Here is a 22,667-nt window from a genome sequence, read left to right on the forward strand (position 1 = left end):
TCTGAATTAAACAGAATACTCTCACCCAGTCAAGAGATCAGGGCTAGATCCAACACCGTTTTTTAGCTCACTGCACCATCCCAGTTTCAGAACCTGGCTGTATGCAAATTAGTCTGTTCCTGTCCCAGTGCATGATGGGAACAGGGCAAACCAAACTACAAAAGCCAATTCTTTCACTGGGAAGGAAACAAGCTACCACAATTAAAAGCAGGGTCGGACTGGGGACTGAAAGCAGCCCTGGCAAATTTTTCCAGAGAAGCCCCCATCCGTTGCTTAGCGAGCTCGCGCAGAAAATTTTGGAAAAAGACAGACCAAAATGGTGCATTTTACAGCACGCTTTTCATTACAAATGTAATTGTATTAACTTTCAAAGCACTGTAAATAGTAGATGATGACCTTGAAGAGCACCAGGTTATCCAGTCATTATGCCTATAATTAATGCAGGGCAGGGCCTCAGTGCCTGCCTGGCCACGAGGAGTAGTAATGGTAGACAGTGGGTGTTACGTCGAAAGTAAGTGGATGCGGACCCGCAATCTGCACGCACCGGCTGCCTAGCGCGCTGTCCCTGCGCATGCACAGTGTAGTAGCTGGGTGGACTGGTATGGTAACTTGGGTTGAATTTATTAGTGTGTGTGCAAGGCACACACACAACTAAATTCAACCCAACTACTGCACCACAGCACCTCTGTCTATCTGTGCAGGTAAAATGCACCACTGCCATTCTTGAGTGAGAGGTCACCTCCCTAATGGCAGTTATGCTTTTTCTCCGCAGAGCACAGGCAGGAGTGCACACTGCACTCTTCATAGCTGCCAATGTTTCAGATTGCTATGTGTGACATTTTCATAAATTCAGTGTCATTATGAGTGAAATTCAATGACTATGAGTGGCACTTTCTTGCTAGCAAAAATCAAGCAATGAACATGAGGGAGACATATAAACATCAGAAATTGCACCTATTTGAGCAACCAGACTATCTAAGATCTTCAGCTGATGCACTAGTGCTGCTGGGAAATTCCATCTGTAAGTGGCTCTGTGTGAGACTGATTGCACCAAACAACACACCCACTGTTCTAGTGCTCTCAAAAGGCTAGAATATAAAAAAAATGGCATGGTCTGAAAATACAGACAATTACAGCTTGTATGATAGCGGCTATAGTTAGTGGAGCACTGTAAAGCTATGTAGACCAATGGTTTGTCACATTTCTAGGATTTCATTTCTGAAATTGACTGAAAAGTGCCCAGATGCATTTATATAAGTGTATCATAATCGTTATGGGATATATTCATTCTAAATAAAACATTAAAAATTGAGGCAGGGCAATACAAGAAGTTCAGGCAAAAAGCAAACAGCAACTGGTGGCGTTGTGGTTTGTGTTTACGCTGCTTATGGCTGACCCCTTTCCCAGTGACAGACCCTTGGAAAGAACAGAATATGCCCACGGCACCTTGAAAAAGTGAAGGATTTGAAACTAATAATAAAAGCATAGACAGCCAATACCTAACACACACAAATGGAGAACGGTGCTGTCAGGAAACTGCAGGTCATTTTTATACATGCCTTGCATGGGCACCCTCAGGATGCTTCAGCTTCAGTGATCCAAGGTCCGACACAGCTTTAGCATGCTCATTAGGCGGTTATACCTATTTCTTGGTGCATTTCCACGTAGCACTTCGGGATGCCCCCCCAGCCCTACATGCTGCCCCACTTTCTCTTGTTATAATTGCCCAACCTAGGCTGCCCCTCCCTCTGACCCAGCCTCAGCAGTGGAGCCCCCCCACTTTACGACACCTCCAGGTTCTTTCATAGTCACACCCTGTTCACATCGGTCACTTACTTCTGGCTCTATCAGCCCTCACTACCGGCCCCTCTCTCATTCGAAACGGCCTTTCACGTGAGGATCAGGGCCGCGCTATTAGGTAGAATATGGTGGTGCTCCAAGCGGCTGCATGACATCCCACAGACGGGCCTCTGGGGTGTGCGTTGAGGGGCCAGGTGAGAAAGGGACAACATCACTGAATTTTAGCGCACTTCAAGGACACAGAAAGCGGACAAAGGCTTTTCACGGTAACCGAACTGAGGGAAGTGAAAGGGTCACGGGGATCCAGAGGTGGTGCTGGGAACAGTAGGTGCAGTCCTGCTAAGTACCATGCATCAGGTGTTAGTCTAACGCATTTCAGGGTGGTGGCCCGCATCCGAGCACTGAAATGCATGCATTAGTCATACATTATAGCTGTCAGTTTCCGCGGGTGGTTGACTTGTGACACAGACCAGTGAGTCCTAGGTTGCCCACTGGCTGGTGCGATGTGTCAGTGAACTTTTAAATAATACAGCCTGAAGTCGGGCAGGCTGTATGTGTGCTTCAGTCAGTGGTCGAAGTGGGGAGGGGGAAGTAGGAGAACTGTGGGCGAAGAATCAGAGGGTGGGAATAATCAGAGGATTGGGTCAGTGGGCGGAGTCAGAGGTGTGGCAGAAAGAGTAAAATATCCCAATTTTTTTTTTCCCATTTCATTAGCAGGCTACAGCTTATTACGTTATTTAATTCAACCAATAGATACACACGTTTATTTAAGGTTTAATATGAGTTATTGACATTAAGATACATTCACAAAGTGGAATATGTTTCCAATCACAAAACATCCCAAATACGCTTAATAGTGGAAGCACAAGCCATTTTTCTCTGAGCCATGGAGTTTCTGTCATCAGCAATTCTCCTCCATTTTTCCACAAGAGCAGTTTGAAAATGAATGGCAAAATATCCTAGTTTGCAAATGTTTTCCACATAATTATGGTTCTGCCACAGTTGCCACATAATACATCATCTGGCACATACTACATCATCTGCTACATAATCTGAGGATTTTAACTTATACATTGTTTGTAGCTCAAACGGAGCCAAAGTTACTAAAAATGTGACTGCTGTGACGTGAAGGACCCTATGCAAAGGTTTATTGGTCACCTTTTTCACTGCTGCAGTTGTATGTTCCGCTGGTACTGATAAGGAAAAATCTTTGCAGAGACTGTTAACATGTGTAAAAATGTCAAAATCATAAAACATCATAAAATGTACAGTGCCATTAATACCAGTGTAGGGAGTCAGAGCACTTTGCATCACACATACTACACAGAGACAATCAATCATACATGTGTAAATCACTGTATAAGAAATGTCACAAAAGACAAAGGACTACAGAGTGCAGGAGTCACATGACAACCATACTGGTAGGCAGCATAGTTTAATAGTAATTGGTCTGAGGAAACACAAACGCAGAATTTAAAAAAGCAATACCTTGGTTGGGTGGTCTCTTTAATAATCAGAATTGATTTCTATCCAAATGAACCATTTTCTGTAACATTAGGATAATCAAAGACTGTGGAAAAACCATAATACTCTAATTTATACCTTGCAGTTTGCCTGCTACACTTAGATACCATTAATAACTCACTGCTCTATGTTAGGATTTTCACCTGTTAACTGTGAGTAACAGTAGGGTCTCTTTGAGAAAAGCAGTAACCCACTGACCTATTTACATTATATGCACTTTGTGATCTGCATGGTACATTCTTAGCAGTAGACACATTAACACTCTGTGCTTTCTTTCCATGAGTCAAAAGTTCCACTAAACAAAACACCATCTCTCTCTTCTCAGCACATTAATCACCGGAGTTATCATGACATTGTTGCTGAAAATTGCTGGAGGCCAGGCACGAGGAAGCAAGTGCATTTAAAACCATATTATACTTGCAGGCACAACACCCCCACCCGAAGTCAGCACCCTGTGTGGTCACACTGCCCTAGAGCCACCCTGCTCAAGGGTCCTGTGACCTCAGTGACAGGGCACTGTCACTCCATTGTGTGCTGCTTCATAGGCCTGCCTGCAAGACTGGAGGTGAACTTCAGAATAAATTGTGGTGGACAGGCCTTCAAGGTTAACCCACACTTGCCACTGCTAGGGTCTACCTGCTGGTGCTAAGACACCAGGGCTTTTAAGATCTTGTGGGGCCTTCTAGGGTCTAGCATGGGAATATGCTCCCTCAGGGAGAGTGGTCTGGTGGACTGGTCATGAAGGCTGAACCTGGTTTCCCAGTTCCAAATTCAGCAACTCTGACCATAGTGCCACATCCTTCTCCCCCACTGAACACCGTACTGCCCCACTGAGAAAAACTCGCACTGCCTTCAACTACAACCCAATTGTGCCTGCTATAAACCCCTGGAAGTGACTCAATTCCAATTATGCACTAGACAAAAGCAATATGCTGCCTAAAAAGAAATTAACAACATCCTGGAAAAAGCAAACAGTCACAGGGAATGCAAGAAGTAAAGCATGTGAAATGTTAGCAGGGACAACATGGTTATCTTAACACTTTTACACTCATTATGCAGAAATCTGTGAGTGCCTTTGACTGAAACATTAAGGACAGGACTACAGGGCCCAGAAGGGACCTGTTTCAATGTTCATTGCTTATATCCTTATAAAATGTAAGCAATATGGTTTCAAAAGACCACACCCATGAACACAGAGCAGTGGTACACATTTTGTTTTCCAATTCACCCATCAAGCAGGTATTTCAGTACCTCCAGGAATGGTGCACTTTCCCACCCAGGGAAAACAATGTTGTTCAAAGCGAGACAAGAACACAAAAAAGCTCTTAATTGGCAAACACTGTAAATGTGCTTGGGTGTGAATAAAATCATTGTGGTCACTTTGCGACCCCTCTATTTTGCTTTAGTTATTTATTTATTTTTCATATTTTTAATGTTTTATTTTTCTCGATCCCGAGGCTGCAGTTTGAAATTGAAAAATGTCAGAAAAAGAGGACGTTTTTCCAGCAGGTGTTTTTCTTTTTTGGATCCATTTCACACAAGAAATAAACGAGAGTAAAGAGAGGGTGGGAACCTTTTCTTGAAATCACGGTTTTCTGTGAATGAGTAGGATCGAGAAAGAAAGAGGAAATAAGAGGAAGAGAGAGGGGTAGCTGACAGCCGCAGCAGGACAGGATAAGTGGGCACTGTCCTTTTCTTCTCTGGGCAAGAAGGAAAAGTCAAGAAACACTACACTTGCCACTTGTTATGCCGTAATTTAATTTCTGGGAGAGCCATCAACCCGGGGGCGCTGTTCAGCTATGCTCTCCCACTGCAATAGAGCGGCCACTCACCTGCACCTCGCACTGACGGCCCGGTAGTTGAGGCTCCGTATGGTCCGTGTCTGGACACCAGCAGAGGCTTGGTGCTCCTGGATACCAAATATTACATAGCACCGGATTGGCAGCCAGACTTGGCCTTGCTCTCGAGTCTCGGCTGTAATTGAATTACCCACTGCCGCCTTTCGTAAGCACGTGGCTGTCACTGTGAGTTCTCTACAAACTGAGCGCCACTGCAATGTGAACGGGGCCCCACTTAAAGGAACGTGCAAAGCACAAGTGACTAAACAACTCACACGACAGTGGCATCACCTGCACATTTGGAGTCGGACTGAGCACCACTCTCCGGCTCCAGCCGTGGGAGTCCGCTCCAAATCATAATGAGGGGGGGTGCAACTAACTTTAAACGGTGCTTTGTACGCCTGCTCGCGCTGGCCTGCCTACTCTGATTGGCCAATGACACTGAGGCCTTACGACCTGACGTCAGCTACTGCTGCTGTGCTATGTTGTGAACGATTGTAGCACTGCACTGCCAGGCACAAACTATACCGAAGCTTTATTCAATCTGCCAGCTAAAGGATTGGCAGTCAGAAGGTGCTGGAGTGCTCCACGACGCGCACAGACGTCGGACACAGGCCTGGAAGCAGGAGGCCTTCCGATTTTGTTGCTGGGTCCGATTTAAAAAAAATCAGCGGACCCAGTAACAAAACCGGCCCCCTGTACAGAAACCGGCACCCACCCCTACCGGCCTCCCGGGGGATTACCCGGTGCCCGGTATTACCAGTCCGGCCCTGATTAAAAGCGTCAAATATCGTACTCGGACTCCAGTTCTCATACTTTAAACTAGAAAATGTCCATATTACTTGATTGGAGCACAGCAAGCGCTCGTCGTATTCTAGGTAAAACTAAGGCTTAAAAGGCCTCCGCGAAGCAAAACTACTACCTTTTGAACACAGATTCAAGAACCTTTTGATAAGATGTACTTATTCTCTGCCGCACATATTGTACATTTACAACACGTATGTGCCAGGAATGGTACTATGTCTTTCATTTTAGGTCTGGTCTCTTCCTGCAAAGGTCTCTGGTGTCACCCTAGCATGCTGTGCTCTATAAACACCCACACAAATAATGGAGAAACACCCCAAGATGGGTTGAATGCCAAATGGCTGCTAAAGTAGGTACAGCATCAATTTGACAGCTAGCGCAACCTGTCACCAAGGTGCAGTTCAGAATACCGGAGAACAGTGGCGTTGGTAGTGTGCTCTCCACGTAAGGGCAGTGCCTGGGGGGTGGTCTGTATAATCGAGGGCAACAGAGGCCCACTAAGTGCTTCTAGGTCACTCGCTCACTGCCTACTACTGTGCACTGAACACTACTTAACCTCGGTTCTGGCTTTACAGTAGGATTCAAGCCCCCCACCATGTGCCTGCCAAGCCCACCACCCATGCTGGAAGAAGCAAGGTTGCTTTTAAAAGCCTCAGCCTCTCCTTAAACAAGTCCCATCACAAAAAAATGTGCTTCAAAAGCAGACTACCTCCTGAAATTATAAAAATGAAACTGGGTTTGTGAGCTATACCTGTGAATGCCCAAATGTGCTACTTTCAGCCCCTGTCCTAGTGCAGCACCAGGCTTCACTCTACAGACCTCTTTACCATAGGCTGCTCCAGAGGAGTGCGCCTGCACTGTCGCTGTTTGCCCCACAGAGCTAGCTTTATTCTGCATTGGAGTAGGCAAATTTAACATCACAGTCGAGGCGACACTCTTAACATGCACCCCACAGAACACAAACAGTGAACAAATCAAAAACGAGAGAAAAATCAGATTGGAAAGAGGGCAAGAGAAGTGCAGAAGGAAAGTACTGCATCAAGTATTCTCCCAACTTCCCTCCGGGTGACACACGGCATGACCCAAGTTCTGATTGATGCCTTGGGCATGCTTTTGCTCTCAAACCCCCACCCCGTACACGAGTTATATTATGCGTCTCCCTTCCCCCAAATGCAGGCAGATGGTGCTGATGCTTCCAAGGACTTGACTTATCATATCACGAGAAGGTGGACAAAGGATTCGGTTCCCGTCCGCAAGTCTGTGCCTGTTTGAAGTTTAATTCTGTGTTAGGGAGTGCTCCCTAACACAGAATTAAACTAATAACTCATTGTCAACCCGCAGAAGGCACCCAACAATCAAATCAACATGCAATTCGATAACATTACTGGGATAACATAAAATAGGGCTACAGTCATGGCTTACACCACGGAACAAGCAGACGAAATATATTCTTTAATCAAGGAGGTGAGGAACATGGATGCCCATGGAGGTTCTATTAGCCAACAGCTGAAACAATTAGAATATTTGACGCGACAACAGTTAAACCAAAGGATGCACGCAACAACATTGATCCAATACCATAGAGCGAAGAGAATACCAATAGGACTGCGATTAGCAATTAAGCCCATGTTGTTTCGCTTCAATCTGAACGCAAAGTTCATGGAAAAATGGTACAGCATTTTTAATAAGTGCTCATTAGATCTCATTCTGCTCATCATTGAGGAATTAGCGAAAACAATTCAAGAAGTTGAGGAGGAAATTTTCAACTTGAAAACTGAACTAGAATTAAGATTGGAGGCAGACACATGGAAAATCAACTTAGAAGGCATCAACCAGAAATTGGACAAGTATGAAAAGGAATTACAAGAGGGAAAATTGCGCAAGTATAAGCGGGACACCATAGATTATAAGCTTAATGAAGTTTATACCTGGGCCGACATCTATGCCCGACGACAATTTACCCCTAAGAAATCAACGTTAACAACACATTCATCAGAGGAGAGCGTGGTTACAGAAAAGGAAACATCTATACGACGAGGACCAGTGCGTGTCTCCACTGAGGGCACATCAGTAACACTAGAAATTTCGGAACAACCCACAACTAGTGCAAATGCACCTTTTTTGTCACAGGGACAAGATCAAGATCCACCACCCACGCAGCAGTCAACAACAGCAACAGAAAGAGCAAAGCAAGGAGAGGAAGAGGCAGGAAAGGCTTTAAGGAGCGGACGGAAAGTGATCTAATTATCAATATATCCTCAACTACACTAACCAATCAACAACTCACGGTATTGAATAAAGGACTAACATATGTACCAACCACACAAACAAATGAAATTGAAACAGAGGGAGCTTTCTTCCGTTTTATGAGGACACTCAGGTTACGACACTATTTTACCAACATAGTGGAACCAACAGAGGAGATCACAGATGGACTAGGTCAGTTAGATAAGTTCAAACCAAAAAGCGTGTTCCAACCTCCTATCTCACAGAAGATGTTAGACACCTTTGAAGTGATGGTCATGAAAGACTTACACAAATTGCACTATAATAAACCTAAGCAAAAAAATTTGACAAAAAAAGAAAGAATTACTCTGCAAAACTTGTCTAATAACGCGGAGATTATGATTCAACCAGCGGATAAAGGGGGAGCCCTTGTGGTAATGGATGCACATTTTTATGAATCAAAAGTTGATCAACATGTATCTGACCAGGAAACATATCTAAAGCTACCATTGAATCCAATCACAAAATTACAAAAGATGCTGGATGACTTATTACAGACCGCAGAAGACAATAATTGGATTGACCAAAGAGTAAGAGCATATTTGACAACTAAATACCCTAGAACGCCAAAGCTTTACATGATTTCAAAAGTGCATAAACACTAAACAAACCCACCTTTCAGACCGATCGTGTCGGGGTGCGGGTCATTATTTGATCCCCTCGGCCGATTCCTCGACCACTTTCTACAGCAATTCGTACAGAATTGGGGATCATACATACGTGATACAACAGACTTTTTGAATAAATTGGCATGGACAGAACAAGACTTTCAACCTGAGTGGATTTTATGTACAATAGACGTAGTGGCACTTTATACGTCGATTCCCCACGAGGCAGGCCTCGAATCAACTGAATGGGCTCTTTTGAAAATGGGAGAATTACCAACAGATAAGGTATTTCTGTTACAATTACTCAAGTTCTGTTTACATAACAGTTACTTCATCTGGAGGGAACAGCATTATGCCCAGTTGACTGGAACATCTATGGGTTTTGCCGGAGCACCAGCCTATGCGAATATATTTATGGCCTGTTTGAAGCAGAGAACATCATGAACACGGAAGATTGGCAACATGTGAAAATGTAATGTCGTTTAATAGACAATATTTTTCTAATCTGGGACAGCACTCAAGAACAACTAGAAAGGTTAATCCTCATGATGAATACTATTAACCCCAGGATTAAATTCACGCACAAGATCGATGCACAGACAATAGACTTTCTGGATGTGAGAATTACTAAAGACTCAACTGGTTTTTCCACACAATTATATACTAAACCAACTGATAAGAACAATGCACTAGGATATACAAGTTTTCACCCCAGAAGTTTAATCAAAAATCTTCCCAATTCATAAGGATTAAAAGAATATGTTCAGATAACCAAGAGGCAATAAAAACAATACATCAACAGGCCATCAAATATGAAGCCAGAGGATACCCACGGAAGGAACTTGATGAGAGCATATTGAATGTATTGGCTTTAAACAGAAGGGATTTACTGAAGCCTAAGCAGAGAAAAACCCAAGAAAAATGGTGTTTGTAACGAAATACACGACCCAATCTAGAGAAATCAAAAAGATCATTAAAACCAGATGGGAATTATTGATGAATGAACCGGATTTTAAAGGATTATTTAAAGAGTTACCAGTACACGCATACACAAGGGGGCAAAATCTGCGTGAAAGATTGAAACCAAAACCACCCGCAACGTCTACCGGAGTGCATAAGGGAATGAGTAAATGCCTAAATTGCACAAATTGCAATGAAGTGATAATGGGGAACACCATCAGCCATCCCACCACAGGAAAAGTTATTGATCTGAGACACACTAGTGACTGTAATACAGCAAACATAGTGTATGGAATCAAATGCCCATGTGGCAAGCTCTACGTGGGCAAAACGGAACGTAAAATAAAAAGTCGCATCACTGAACATAAGAGCAGAATACGGAACCTGACCCTAACATCACCTTTAGCAGTCCATTGGAGAGATACAGGACATACAATCTCCCAGTTGCGGTTCTTTATCATCGAGCAAGTACCCTTGAAAGCAGGAATCAATAATCATCAAAGATTGCTGCAAAGAGAACTGTTCTGGATTAAAAATTTGCACGCAATGACTCCAACCGGTCTTAATGATAAATATGATTTATCCTGTTTTTATAAGTGGACAACGCATCTCGTTGTAAATACTAAAACCGAAGCTTCCAAAGTTAACCCCATCACAATTTAGGATTAATATAAGCAGTAATGACTTGATGAGGCAGAATCACAATGTGAATTAGGTCACGTAATCAGGAAATAAGAGTATTTATTTAGGACTTACTGTGTATTTGCATATATGTGATCATACTGTTTAATTCACAATACATTGTTTTTTGACATAAGCCTAATGGCATTATAATAACAAACAACACTATGTGCACACATCAACAAAACACACGTCATATCAGCTCAGATGTGGGTTTGCGTGAGCTCGAGGACCATTCATTGTCATAACTGAGGTATTAAACTCTAGTAAGACGGCATCTGAAGTATGATGGCAACGTACATGCCATGAACTCACGTTATACATATCACGAGCATTGCTGGGACACTACAATGAGGCTTTTATAATTTCAAATCATTTTACTAGTAGAGATCAGGATAACGTGGTTTGAGCTATAAGTGTATGCAAGACGCATAGCATTCTCGTTAAACATAACCCATTACAATATGGTGTCCGAGATACTATCAATGAGAGCGCACTAGTCCGTTGTCAGTTTTGCAGTTCAAACGCGCGGGAGTTGGTTATGAGATAAGGAAGTATCAGTAATGCTTGCTACAGCTTTTGCCGGGATAGCAGGTCGTATTTACACGGAGAGGAGTGTTGAGACAGAAGGTAAGGGAACCTTGGCAGTACCATGAGTTAAGCTAATAAGAATACGCGAAGGGTCTGAGTATTTACGGTGTTTCCGTTTTGTTTACGTTTCACAGAGAATGTCAATTGGACGCATTTAACAGGTATGCGGTAGTGGAGCTGGCGGGAAATACAAACTACGGTTCTGGATTTTTTGGAGCATGGATTAAGCATACGCGATCTTTTGAATTATGTCTTGCAGATATCGAATTATGCTGGAATAACAGGTATGATGTTAACATACAGGACTAGAAGTTCAGTTACATGGAAATTTTTGAAAGTAATGAGAAGGCAATTGAATAAAATCCTTGTTTGTTGTTTAGGTTAATTTTCAAGACTCGAGATCTGTGGTAAGCTTTTTGTTTGCTATCCAGATTAGTTTTATTTGTAGGACATTCTGGTATATTAGGTTTGACTGAGAGATTAAATAAATCTGGAAATCTCCCTATACAGGAAATAAGAATTCAGCAACACAAGAACAGGTAGGACAAAACATATAGGGTACACACATAACACCACCCATGGGCACCGTAAAAGTGAAATTACATGGTTATTTTTATTTATTTTTCACAGATCCGCCCCTGATGAAGGCACCTTGGTAGTGCCGAAATGCATTGGGCACCGGTCATTTGACAGAAACTGTACAGCATATTATATTGTTAAATGTAACAGGAAATGTAACAATTATGTTTTTGGTTTATGAATGAAATGTAATTCATGAAAAAACAATGTCCTAATGTGGAAAAATATAGATGAAAAGAAGATAAAAATGTTTCAAAATATATAGAGGCAAATAAATCAAATAGAGAATTTATTGTTTGTTTAAAAAAACATAAATTGTTCAGGTGTATAGCACAAAGTGGATAGTGCACGGTTCGTTGGGCCAACATACCCAACATAACAAGTGTGCCTGTTTGAAGCCATGGCAAACCTCTGAGGGTGTGCAGAGGCCTGTGCAGGAGGCACAGAGGCCCCTGTTAGGCGAGGCGACGGGCACAGGGAGCTAATCGAATACAAGACCCACTGAGACGCAGTCCGTGCCTTTCGTCAGAAACTGGAACCATGTAAACAAGCATTGACCGCGCGTGAGGTGGGGAGGGGGAGAAGCGGGAATTGTGTGCGCCCTCGGCCAATGCTTACAAAAACAAGCATTGCGTGCAGGAGCGCGCGAGGGGGGTGCGACCGAGAGCAGGCAGCGTTTCCCTTGCGGGAGCGTGCGGCCAAATGGCACTGTGCGCTCCCACAAGGAAATTGACAAAACGTGCACGCGCTGCATTGAAAGCAATGCAACACGTGCACGTTTTTGCCTGGAAAGCTGCATCCATCTCAAGAGGTCTCTTTCCTATGCAGCGCATGCGCGCTGCATAGGCGAGACCTAAACAGGCTCTCAGTTCAGCTCTGAGCCAGCGCACCTCTTTGTGATGCGAGCCATGAGGACATATCATTAAACGGTGGACATTGCTTTGGCTGAAGCGCGGACAGTTTCTGTGATAGTGCATGAGCTGGAGACAGAATAGCCTGGAAACCAGGACGAGCCGCCACAGCTCACAGTTTCACAAGAGAAGATGATGGAGTTATTTTTGTATTAAATGTTTTGCATTACATTGACCTTAAGAATTAATCACACAAATTCAAGTCAAGTCAAGTCAAGTCAAGTAGGCTTTATTTCGACATAAAAAATATCTTAAAAAGCATACATACATGATAAGTTCATTTAAAACATTACTAGGTAAAAGACATAAAAAGCCCTTGATATACTAAGACTCAACATTTTTTCTGCAATATCTAAAGGGAAAATTGTTTAAATTAGCTAAAAAAATAGTCCAGAAACAGACCATATATTAAAATCATAATTAAACAATTTGCCTAAGTCTTTTTGACCGTATTCGCCATGCCCAACCTAAGTACTTCGAGGTGGCGCATGCGAAGAATGAACGAGTGTCTGTGAGTAAAATTCGTAGTGCCACATTACAATGTCTAGTGCCCAAGGTGAGGCACATTGGTTTTATCCATTTCACGCGGGGAACCTTATAGGCAGGGCACTCGAATAACAGATGGGGGACAGATTCACGACGCTGAGGGCAAAATGGGCACCATGGCGCAGTCTGGTATGGAATTTTCCAGTGGCATGTGAGCTCCATAACCGGGAGAAGACCTATTCTAAATTTAAAATACAGGGATCTATCCCATGGGGCAGTCACAATGTCCAGGTACAATTCTCTAATGGGGGCATCTTTAAACTCCACAAAATTTCTGGTGGATTTACAAGTCGTTGAGGAAGAATTTCTTTTGCTTGCCACCCATGACCAATAGAGTTGTTTTAGCATGGATTTAGGCGGGGCTGACTGTTGGTGCCATGCTTCTTCCAGCCCCAGATTGGTAAGTAGAGCCTTAACGTCCCTTAGCCATTTTATTTTTGCCCAGCCAGGGCAATTAATTATCTCCCGTAGGCCATCCGCATAGCTTGAGAGCTCTGGCACTCTCCAGATGCGGGCCCACAGTAGTAGGGGGCGTAATTTTGCTTGATCTTCAATCGCCCGGCAACCCATGTCCAGTTGCAAGGGTAGAATAGGGACAGAGGGACCAAGAGACATTAGGCTTCTCAGGAAGGCATTCTCAGCTCGGGTTAGCTCTTTCATGTTTGACATCCCCCAGAGCTCCGCCCCGTAAAGTGCTGCACTCACTCCTCTGGCGGAGTAAATGTCCATTACTGCCGCTATTGGTCTTGTAGATGCTGCTCTCTGCTCTTTCAACGGGGCCCCAGTCACTCTTTTTAAGCTCAGCAACATTTTGGTCAAATGGCAGTCCCATTTCATAGAATCCACCAAGCGAATGCCCAGATAGTCAAACATCTTGGTTCTTTCTAGTGCAACAGGCCCCAATGTTGGAGGGGGGCCGGACTTGTGTAGGGGGTTCAAAATGAGATACTTGGTTTTGTCTGTGTTAATACAAAGACCTCTAAGCTTGCAGAAGTTGTCATATCCAGAAAGAAGCTGCTGGAGGCCCATTGGAGATTTTGACAAAAGTAAAGTATCGTCAGCAAAGAGCAAGGTAGGGATTAGGTGACCTGCCAGACGGGGCGCATCTGCTGGAATCTGGGTCAAGAAGTCCACCACCCCATTTACATATAAGGAGAACAGGGTTGGGGCAAGTACGCAACCTTGCCGTACACCTCTATTCACCTCTATTCTTGGGGTCTTTTGTCCATTTGTCCCCCAACGTATTTGGGCGTAGTTATTTTCGTGGAACCTCATGATCAGATGGAGCAAGTAGGGTGGCATACCGAGGTCACACAACACCTTCCACAAATTGTTTCTAAGCACCAAATCGAAGGCCGTCCGGAGGTCGATGAAGGCCAGATATAAGGTACCCTTCCCAATCGTGACGACCTTCCAGTAAATCATGAGTAGCCTTAGCGATTGTTCTATTGTCCCTGTCCCGGATCTAAACCCAGCCTGAAAGTCCGAGAGTATCTTATTCTCGTCTGCCCACTGCTGGACCCTAGATAAGAGGACCTTGCCCGCCACTTTTTGGGAACAATCTATTAAGCTAATCGGTCTATAATTAGCTGGGTCATCTCTTGAGCCTTTCTTGTGCAGGGGGACCACCTCAGCTGCCATCCAGGAAGCAGGGAGGGGGGCGCCTGCCATAGCTGCGTTCAGTAGCGAGGCAATCAACGTACCCCATTCGCTTATCACACAAATTGATCATGGCGTACATAGGCTTCTTTTTTAACATGACTGACATCTGGTCGCCATCTTGTTTGATATTATGTGCATTTCTTTATTTCTAGGGGAAGCTGAACTACAATTAATAGACACGATGTGTCCTTTTACCCTTTCTCGTGTGAAATGTATTACTTCTGCGTTAAATGTAGAAAGTTCTAACGAGCTGTTACAGAACACCTGCAAACTCAGAGTACAGCCTGATGCAATGTATCTCGTTAATTTGCAGATAAATGTAAGTTTGATGGTCACTTAGAGAATATTCATTATGTAGGAGTCTGAGAAACGAACGAGTTAGTCTTATCTTTTATCAGTTTGCTTTAACCTGATTGGTTTGTTTTGTGGGAAACATGTATAGGTGTATCAAATATTTGAATTGTGAGATTTAAGCAACTGCAATGTATTAGAGAGCCCATTCCATTTGATACTGTTTTGATGATTTTGAATCTGTAAACGTTTAACGTTTAATAAACCTTTATCGTTTGAAATTGAAACCTTATCCATCTCTGACTTCTTGTGCAGTCCGATGTGCTTCATTTTATCTAAATTTATTGATTTAAAGAGTAGTCTCAGTTGTGAATTCTGATTCATCACAGAGCGCTTTAGGGGTCCTGAATTTGCACTAAGAAAAGAGCTACAACTAATTATACATAGACTTCAAAGAGTAGAACACTTCTGCTTTGTGTCACCACTGAGCACACCCCCTTCATGCAGCCCCACCGCATTTCTTTTACACATGGTATGGGAAGTTAATTAAATTCCTTTGCTACGTCAACCCTCATCACTTACCCCACAGGTGCCTGGTGTTGTCTTCTTGCACAGGGATATGTCACACCACATGTACACTTCAGACTGGCCTTGAAAGGCAAAGGTCACTATCTGAAACATAACTTCCAGGGAATCGCCGTTGCTGATAATCTGTACGTCCACTGCATCCGTCACTGGGCAGCTGTGAAGAGAAGAGAGCGCGGAGTTAGATTTGAAAGACTGCTTGTGTTGTCACAGTCACCCCTGCAGTCTAGCTGACGTGCCGGTTGAGGGGGGCGTGTGCGGCCCTCCCACAGCGATGGATGAAATGCAGAGCCAAGCACATCAAGTGAAACAGTCCTACAAAGGGTGAGACTCAACCACTGATTCAGACTGTGCTCCACAGTTTCAGCTTTGCCACAATATTTGCGACACTACCAAAAATACCGGATGAGGTTCGACTTAATCCGGATCAGCTCTAATGATGCATGTGTCAGGGGTTGCGTGTGCCCTATTTTGTCATCTGCGGACGGGGACAGGTGCAGGGATGCGCAAGGATCCTCAGGACCTCCAGGAGCCGTTTCCTGGTGGCAAGTTTTAGAGATAGCTGAGCTCACTGCAGTCAGCCAGGTGTAGATGCATTTCCACTTAAAATCCGACTCTGTTCTCACTTTTTCTCCGACTACCAATAGATTTCCTTCAGTTCTTGGTGCGTGCTTTTAAACTGAAAGGTGGGCTCTAGATAAATGATCTCAATAACTCATTCATTCATTCATTCCTTCATTCACTATCACTGGGTATGTGTTACCAACTTAAGTGGCCTCTCTTCCTTAAATAAAGGAATTGCAGGTCCTTAAAGGATACACTTCACACTCATCTGCTGTTCAGATTTGACTTTCATGTCAGCGGAGAATATTTCATTTCTACTATTTTTGCGTATTTGCTTCGTTTGTATTAATTTTACTTTAGCATCTGCCAACTATGTGCTTTTACGTAATGGCCACTTACCCGTTTGATATTAACAGCACGCCGGGTTCAGAGGGGCTGCTGCTGGGGGCGGCAACGCACTTGTCTGCTGTCAAGGTAAACATGTCTCCATCCGAGAAGGCAGTGGAGATTCCAATGTAGAGCGGGGTTCCCACCGTCAGGTCATCGCCTACTGTATACGGATCAGTAAAGGCCTCAGTCATGTAGGCAGCCATGATGGCGGTGATGGGCCCCGAGCCATTCGCAGAGGGCAGAGGTACTTCCCTGCACATACATAAAAAAATTAGAGGGAAGCACTGAACAGCAACTGTTATGCACATATTAACGGGCGAAGAACACAATACATTACATTAGATTACTTTGCATTTATAATGCACAATGGGCAAGATGTATGGCCATTTTAGCATGTGAAACAGGTTTGCAAACCCGTTTGCGCATGCAAAAACAGCATGGAGAATGTACAAACACTATTTTGCGAGTCACAATTTTTTGCGACTCGCAAAATAGGGTTTTGGGACTCGCTATTAGGAAGGGGCATTCCCTTCCTAATAGCGAGCGCAACCCTATGTAAGAATGTTTTGCATCCGCAAAACACTAACAAATTACCACCCTCTTTAAGAGGGTGGTAATGCACTCGCAAAAAGGAAGGGGTCTCCAGGGGACCCCTTCCCGTTTTTTTAAAAGCATGCCGTTTTCCTTTAAGGAAAACGGCCTGCATTAAAAAAATCTGCTTCATTTAAAAGCAGTGCCAGACAATGTGGTCTGCTGAGCCCAGCAGGCCACCATACCTGGGAGGGCCTGCCATTCCCAATGGGGTCACAAATTTGCAAGATGCTCTTTATTATTCAAGAGCCTCTCAATTTGCAACTCCATTGGGATTCGCTAACAGTGTGAAATACACTGTTGTACATTGAAAATAGCACCTCGCAAATTGTGAATCGCAAAAAACTCACAATTTGTGAGGGACTATTTCCACAGTCATACATCTGGCCCTCAGTCTTGAACTACACAGCTTGCAGAGGCTGAACAAACGTCCACCAGGGCTAAGACTTGTCAGCAAGAACATGATGTAATAGACGAACATGTTTAAAGATACCTTAATCCAGTGGAGTGCTTACTGTGCAGAGCATCATGACGCAGTGCTCAACATGCAGTACTGAACCTGCTTTCAGCAAATTGATGGGTAACACAGTAAGAACCTTTTTGTCTGGCATTCTTGAAACATAGTAATCTTTCATTAGGAGTGACTGCTATGTCAATAATTCTCTCAAAATATGCAAATCAGTGCAAGCAAACTGCATTTCTGAACGAATAATGATAAATAGGTACACACAAGTAGATGAGCAGAGCTACCTACTTGGGGAGAGGATATTTATGTTTTCCACTTCCAAAAGATCAAAAGTGATGAGAGTCCATAGGACTGCCAAACTCACTTTGGAGGTGTGAAGGCGGTCAGGGTCCACCGCCCCAGTGGTCCATCCCCCTTATTATAAATACAGCTGTAGGACTGCCATAGGACAGAGCAACTGCCAGGGATCTTTGATCCCTTGCAGTGGTGTAGCGTGAGGTCCGTGATATACTGCTAAGCTTATTACAAGTTTCCTCACCACCACAGAATTCATGGCGGTGAGCCCGCCAAGAAACCCTTGAGGAAACTCAGGGGGCCCTACAGGGCCACCTGTTTCATCATGACCTTCGGATGCGTGCAGCCCCCCCCCTACACCGCCAAACTAATACTCACCCCCTTAATGTTCTCCCTACAATGATGCATGCAGTAGTAGAGTGGTATCAATTGATTCAAGTGCTACCTATACTCGCTAGGACACCCAAGTTATAACATATCACAAGAAAAATAATGAAGGTCGTATGGTGGAAGAAGAAGTAGGACATTCTTACAAATACTGGAGTATTAGTATTTTTCCAAACCTCAATGCGAACCGACTCTGGAAATATTCCTAGTGGTAGGCTGTTAGGGATACGCATGTCTTGAAACACTTCCATAAGGCATATGGGGTACTAGCGATGGCCCTATTCAAAAGAGTTTATGAGGGGAAAAACAAACCTACAGGTCGGCACGAAGCTCTGGTGTGGACTCCATAAGTGTTCCAGAATTTTGCTTGTTTCGAAGAGAAGTGCTGGAAGTGCGCTGCCGGGTTCTGCCATCCGACACTATTCAAGCAGATGGAGTATGATTAAGAGGATCTTCTACATCCAGAAGTGGCTTTGCTAAATTGTGTTGCAAAATTGGACAATGCTGAGTCACGGTCTATGGAAAGTGGGTTGTGTTTTAGCTGAGTTGTTAGGAGTGAGAATTTGTGATGCTGAATTTGCTCTTGCCAGAGATATGAGCTAAATAAAATTGTGGCCAAGGGGCTTCCTGACCCAGAGGGCCTTCAAAAGGCATTGTCTCCTCATTTTCACAAGTGTAAACAAACACAATATAAAACACTATAATCTAGCCTTCCTTTTTATATATGAGAATGATCCGGGGATGTGCACTTAATAATGTACAGTGGCTGTAGGTTAAATATGCTTTAATGTACTAAGACTGAATGTGTAAATCTTAAAGTGTGCCAGAAACATGTTATAAAGATAAGTCATGTAACAGTAGTTTAGGTAGGTCAAATGCTATAATCCTCATTTGTCCAACAGAGTTCTGGGGTGCACTTTCTTTCTGGAGCCAATTCTATTGAAAATGCAAGTCAGACTAATTTCCAGACGTCATAATCATTTGATCATTACGTTAGAAAAGAAACAAATCAGAAATAATTCAATCTTTAGTTTATTAACTGCGAGCTAATTTAAAAAGTGGCTAATAAAAAGTAAGGAGAAGAATAGCCTTGAAAGAATGTGGTAGAGATAAGAGAGGGTGAAATGAGGAAAGACACAATTAGAAAAACTAAACAATCAGGTAAAAAATCAGGAAGGGGGAAAGGAATATGCACACTGGAGACCTTGTCTTCTTAGATATGAAAGTCCTCCTCAGGAGATGAGGCAACAAGGCAACACACTGCTTTTCGGCACCTAGAGCATACTCCCTGAAAATAGACGTTCTTCACTTTGTGAAGCTTATTTTCGTTCATTCTTTGCCCTCTAGACATTGTCAAGCTATTTTGGCTATTTTCTTCGAATTTGTAGTAGTTATCTCTAAGGCCTGTAATTTCACATCCCAAGTACGTAGTCATTAACATATGTGTTCTCATTTTCTGTCTTTCCCACAAAAACAAAGCTACACCTCTCGTCAAGTGTTGTCTTGGTCGAAGTGGCTTAGGCATCACATGCTTCTCCTTCATGCTTTGAAAAAGTACTAGTGGGTTCATATTGACAGTGTATTCATCCTTTCAACAATGTGGGAAACTGTGGGTGATATTTTCCATTTGATGGTTGTAGCCTTTGCAGTGGTTGGGTGACTTTCCCAGGATGTCTCTCTGGTAGAGGTTTCTACTAGTATATTTGCTATATATGGAGTGTAAGATGCGTGCAAGTTTTGATGTTTCAATGGTGTGAAGTGTTTTAGAACAATGTCCTGGTGATATGTTATGTGAGTGCATGATATATTGCACGGCTTTTCTCATCCTTCTAGCCAATATCTGTAGTTGTATTTGCAGCCTCTCTCATCTCTTATAATTCAGTAGTAACTGATGTTTTTACAAGCAAACAATTTCCCCCTTGAGTTTGCTTACTTGGCTTTAAAAGACATGAATCTCAAGAGCACTCAGTCTTTTACAACATCAGTCCAACATTCATCTGTCAGATATACTTTCCAGAGGTGCTTCTTATATGTGCAGATCTCACAGATGTTTCTTGAATGCTGTGACATTCCCTGTACATTCATAATATACTTCCAAAAATGCCTTCTGTATTTACTGTAATAGGAATAGTTAGGAGATGCAGAACTATCAGTGTCATAGTTCACATGGTCCATGACCAGCTCTCTGCCCAGTAGAACAACATCATTTCCCTTCCCTTTAGCTATGAAAGCAATGGGGTTTATCAGAGAGCCTTGACTTTTAACAACCTGGAAAAGTATTTTATCTGTTACCTTTAGCTTTACAACTGATTCCTCATAAAAAGGGTGAAGAGAACCAGACTTTAGACCAATTTTCAATTTTTTTGCCAATGAATATGAGTGGCTCAGTAGCCTTTCAGCTAGGTTTAACCTCTACAAATATAGCATATATACATACATTCTCCCTCTCCGGGACTCTACTCCCCAAATTATCACTTTAGTTTTTGTTTGATTCAGTTTGATATCATTTCCTGATCTGTTAGTGTCTTTCCTTTCTAGTAGGCTCTTTAAGGTTCTTGATAAGAGAATAGAGCTATAGATTTGTCATACGCATATGAAGGGGTCATAACTGGTGTAACAACTTCATGCACAAGCATATCATTCAGTAACACTGGCGACTGGTAGTGCAAGAATAAGGCATCCCTGCCTGGCTTATACAGTGGTAATACGTTTATCAGTCACTTTGCCTGTAGGATCATAATCAACATGCATCAAAGATTCCACTCATGAGGCCCTTCTGATGGAGGCCTGAAGAGGGATGAATGTGATAACTGGTAGCTCTTTCAACAGTAAATGTCAATCAAGCAGACCAATGGGTGATAAAAAAATATAAGAACAACGTGAGTAGCTGTCTTATATACTTTGTTGTGAATTTGGTGATTAGATGGTGTAAGAAGAAAATCTGAACAATTGTTACATGGTCCAAAGAAAACTTCACTGAAATTGTAGATTATCTTCTGAAGTTCAGCCAGTCCTAAAGATTATTTAAGACAGGCCTTTAACTTGGCATTGATGCCTAATACTGTTATAGACCTGTAGTTTTCGGATTATATTTTGGTTACTTTGCTTTGAGAGAAGGAATTTATTTAACCAAATACAATCCAAGCACCTTAATCTCTCCCTCTTCCTAGAACACAGCACAAATAATTTGCAAGAAAATAAATTGTGAAATTGCTGCTCTTTCAAAAGTGTCTGATTATGAGAAATGAGGAACTGCCCACAAGGGCCTGTTAAATTCTGCCCAAAATACCAGCTCCTCAAACTGGCCACCAAAGATAGGTTCTCGTGGTGTCCATTTTTTTAGTCTAATGAGATCCTCTACCTTAAGTTGTTTACTGTTTGTTTGACCTATGGAGATTACTCCATTCTGGCTCTAAAAGTGAACGACCCTTGTAGAATTCAAGATTGGCTCATGCTATACATACTGATCTTCAATACATTGATGAGCCAATACTGTCTCCAGCTAAATGGAGAAACGCGTTGATAATTATCATGGGAAACAGGGTCATCTTGGAAAAGCATCAGCTTGTAGCCACCCTAGCCAATACTTCAGCCAGATAAGCCTTGCACTAACATGTGGAAGCAACAAAGTTTTCTGTTTTATAGATATTCTCTGGCTTCTAAATACCTACAAAGGATGATCATAGGAGGTACACAGTCAAAATATCGAGTTGATAATATCGATTAGACAAAATATCGAGTCAGAAAAATCGAAGGTAAGTAATATCGACAACCAAAATATCTACGTTAAAAATATCGATTTATGTGTATGTAAGTAATATCGAGGACATTAATATCGAAATAGGAAATATCGAAGCTAAAAATATCGATTAAAAAAAATATCGACATTTTAAATATTTTTTTAATGAATGTTAAGTAATGATATAGTAAAATGTTAGGTATATATAATTTCACTATTAATAATTAGTGAAATAAATTATGTAAAATGTTTAGGAGCGGGATGTAGAGTTTATAGGGGATAAGGGTGGGTAGTGTATTAAAATGTATATAATATAAAAATATATTCTTAATAATAATTATAAAATAAAAATTATTAAAATATAGAGAAGAAGTTGTAAATATTAGTTAATTAATATTGTGTATTAAAATATTATGATAATGTTTAGTAGCGGGTTATAGTGTTTATAGGGGTTAAGGGTGGGTAGTGTATTAAAAATAATGTTAATTTTTCTTTTTTTTTCGTATTTAAAATAAAATTTACAAAATTTCGAATTTGAATAACGTACAAAATTTTGCGAAATAGTAAATA

The 22,667-nt window shown here is 42.4% G+C and overlaps 1 protein-coding gene across 1 annotated transcript in view; it reads right to left on the minus strand.

Annotated features, from left to right (window-relative positions):
- Window positions 1-11,480: 11,480 nt before the first annotated feature.
- Window positions 11,481-22,667, minus strand: part of LOC147662065 (uromodulin-like) — a 595,050-nt gene continuing 583,863 nt past the window's right edge. The window contains exons 6-8 of the mRNA XM_086951137.1: window positions 16,630-16,872; window positions 15,664-15,823; window positions 11,481-11,594 (exon numbers count right to left, since the gene is read on the minus strand). Of these exons, the coding sequence (XP_086807263.1) occupies window positions 11,481-11,594; window positions 15,664-15,823; window positions 16,630-16,872 (517 nt within the window). The remainder of the gene's footprint in view (window positions 11,595-15,663; window positions 15,824-16,629; window positions 16,873-22,667) is intronic.

Source organism: Lissotriton vulgaris, unplaced genomic scaffold, assembly GCF_964263255.1.
Source record: "Lissotriton vulgaris unplaced genomic scaffold, aLisVul1.2 SCAFFOLD_927, whole genome shotgun sequence".
Classification (NCBI taxonomy): domain Eukaryota; kingdom Metazoa; phylum Chordata; class Amphibia; order Caudata; family Salamandridae; genus Lissotriton; species Lissotriton vulgaris.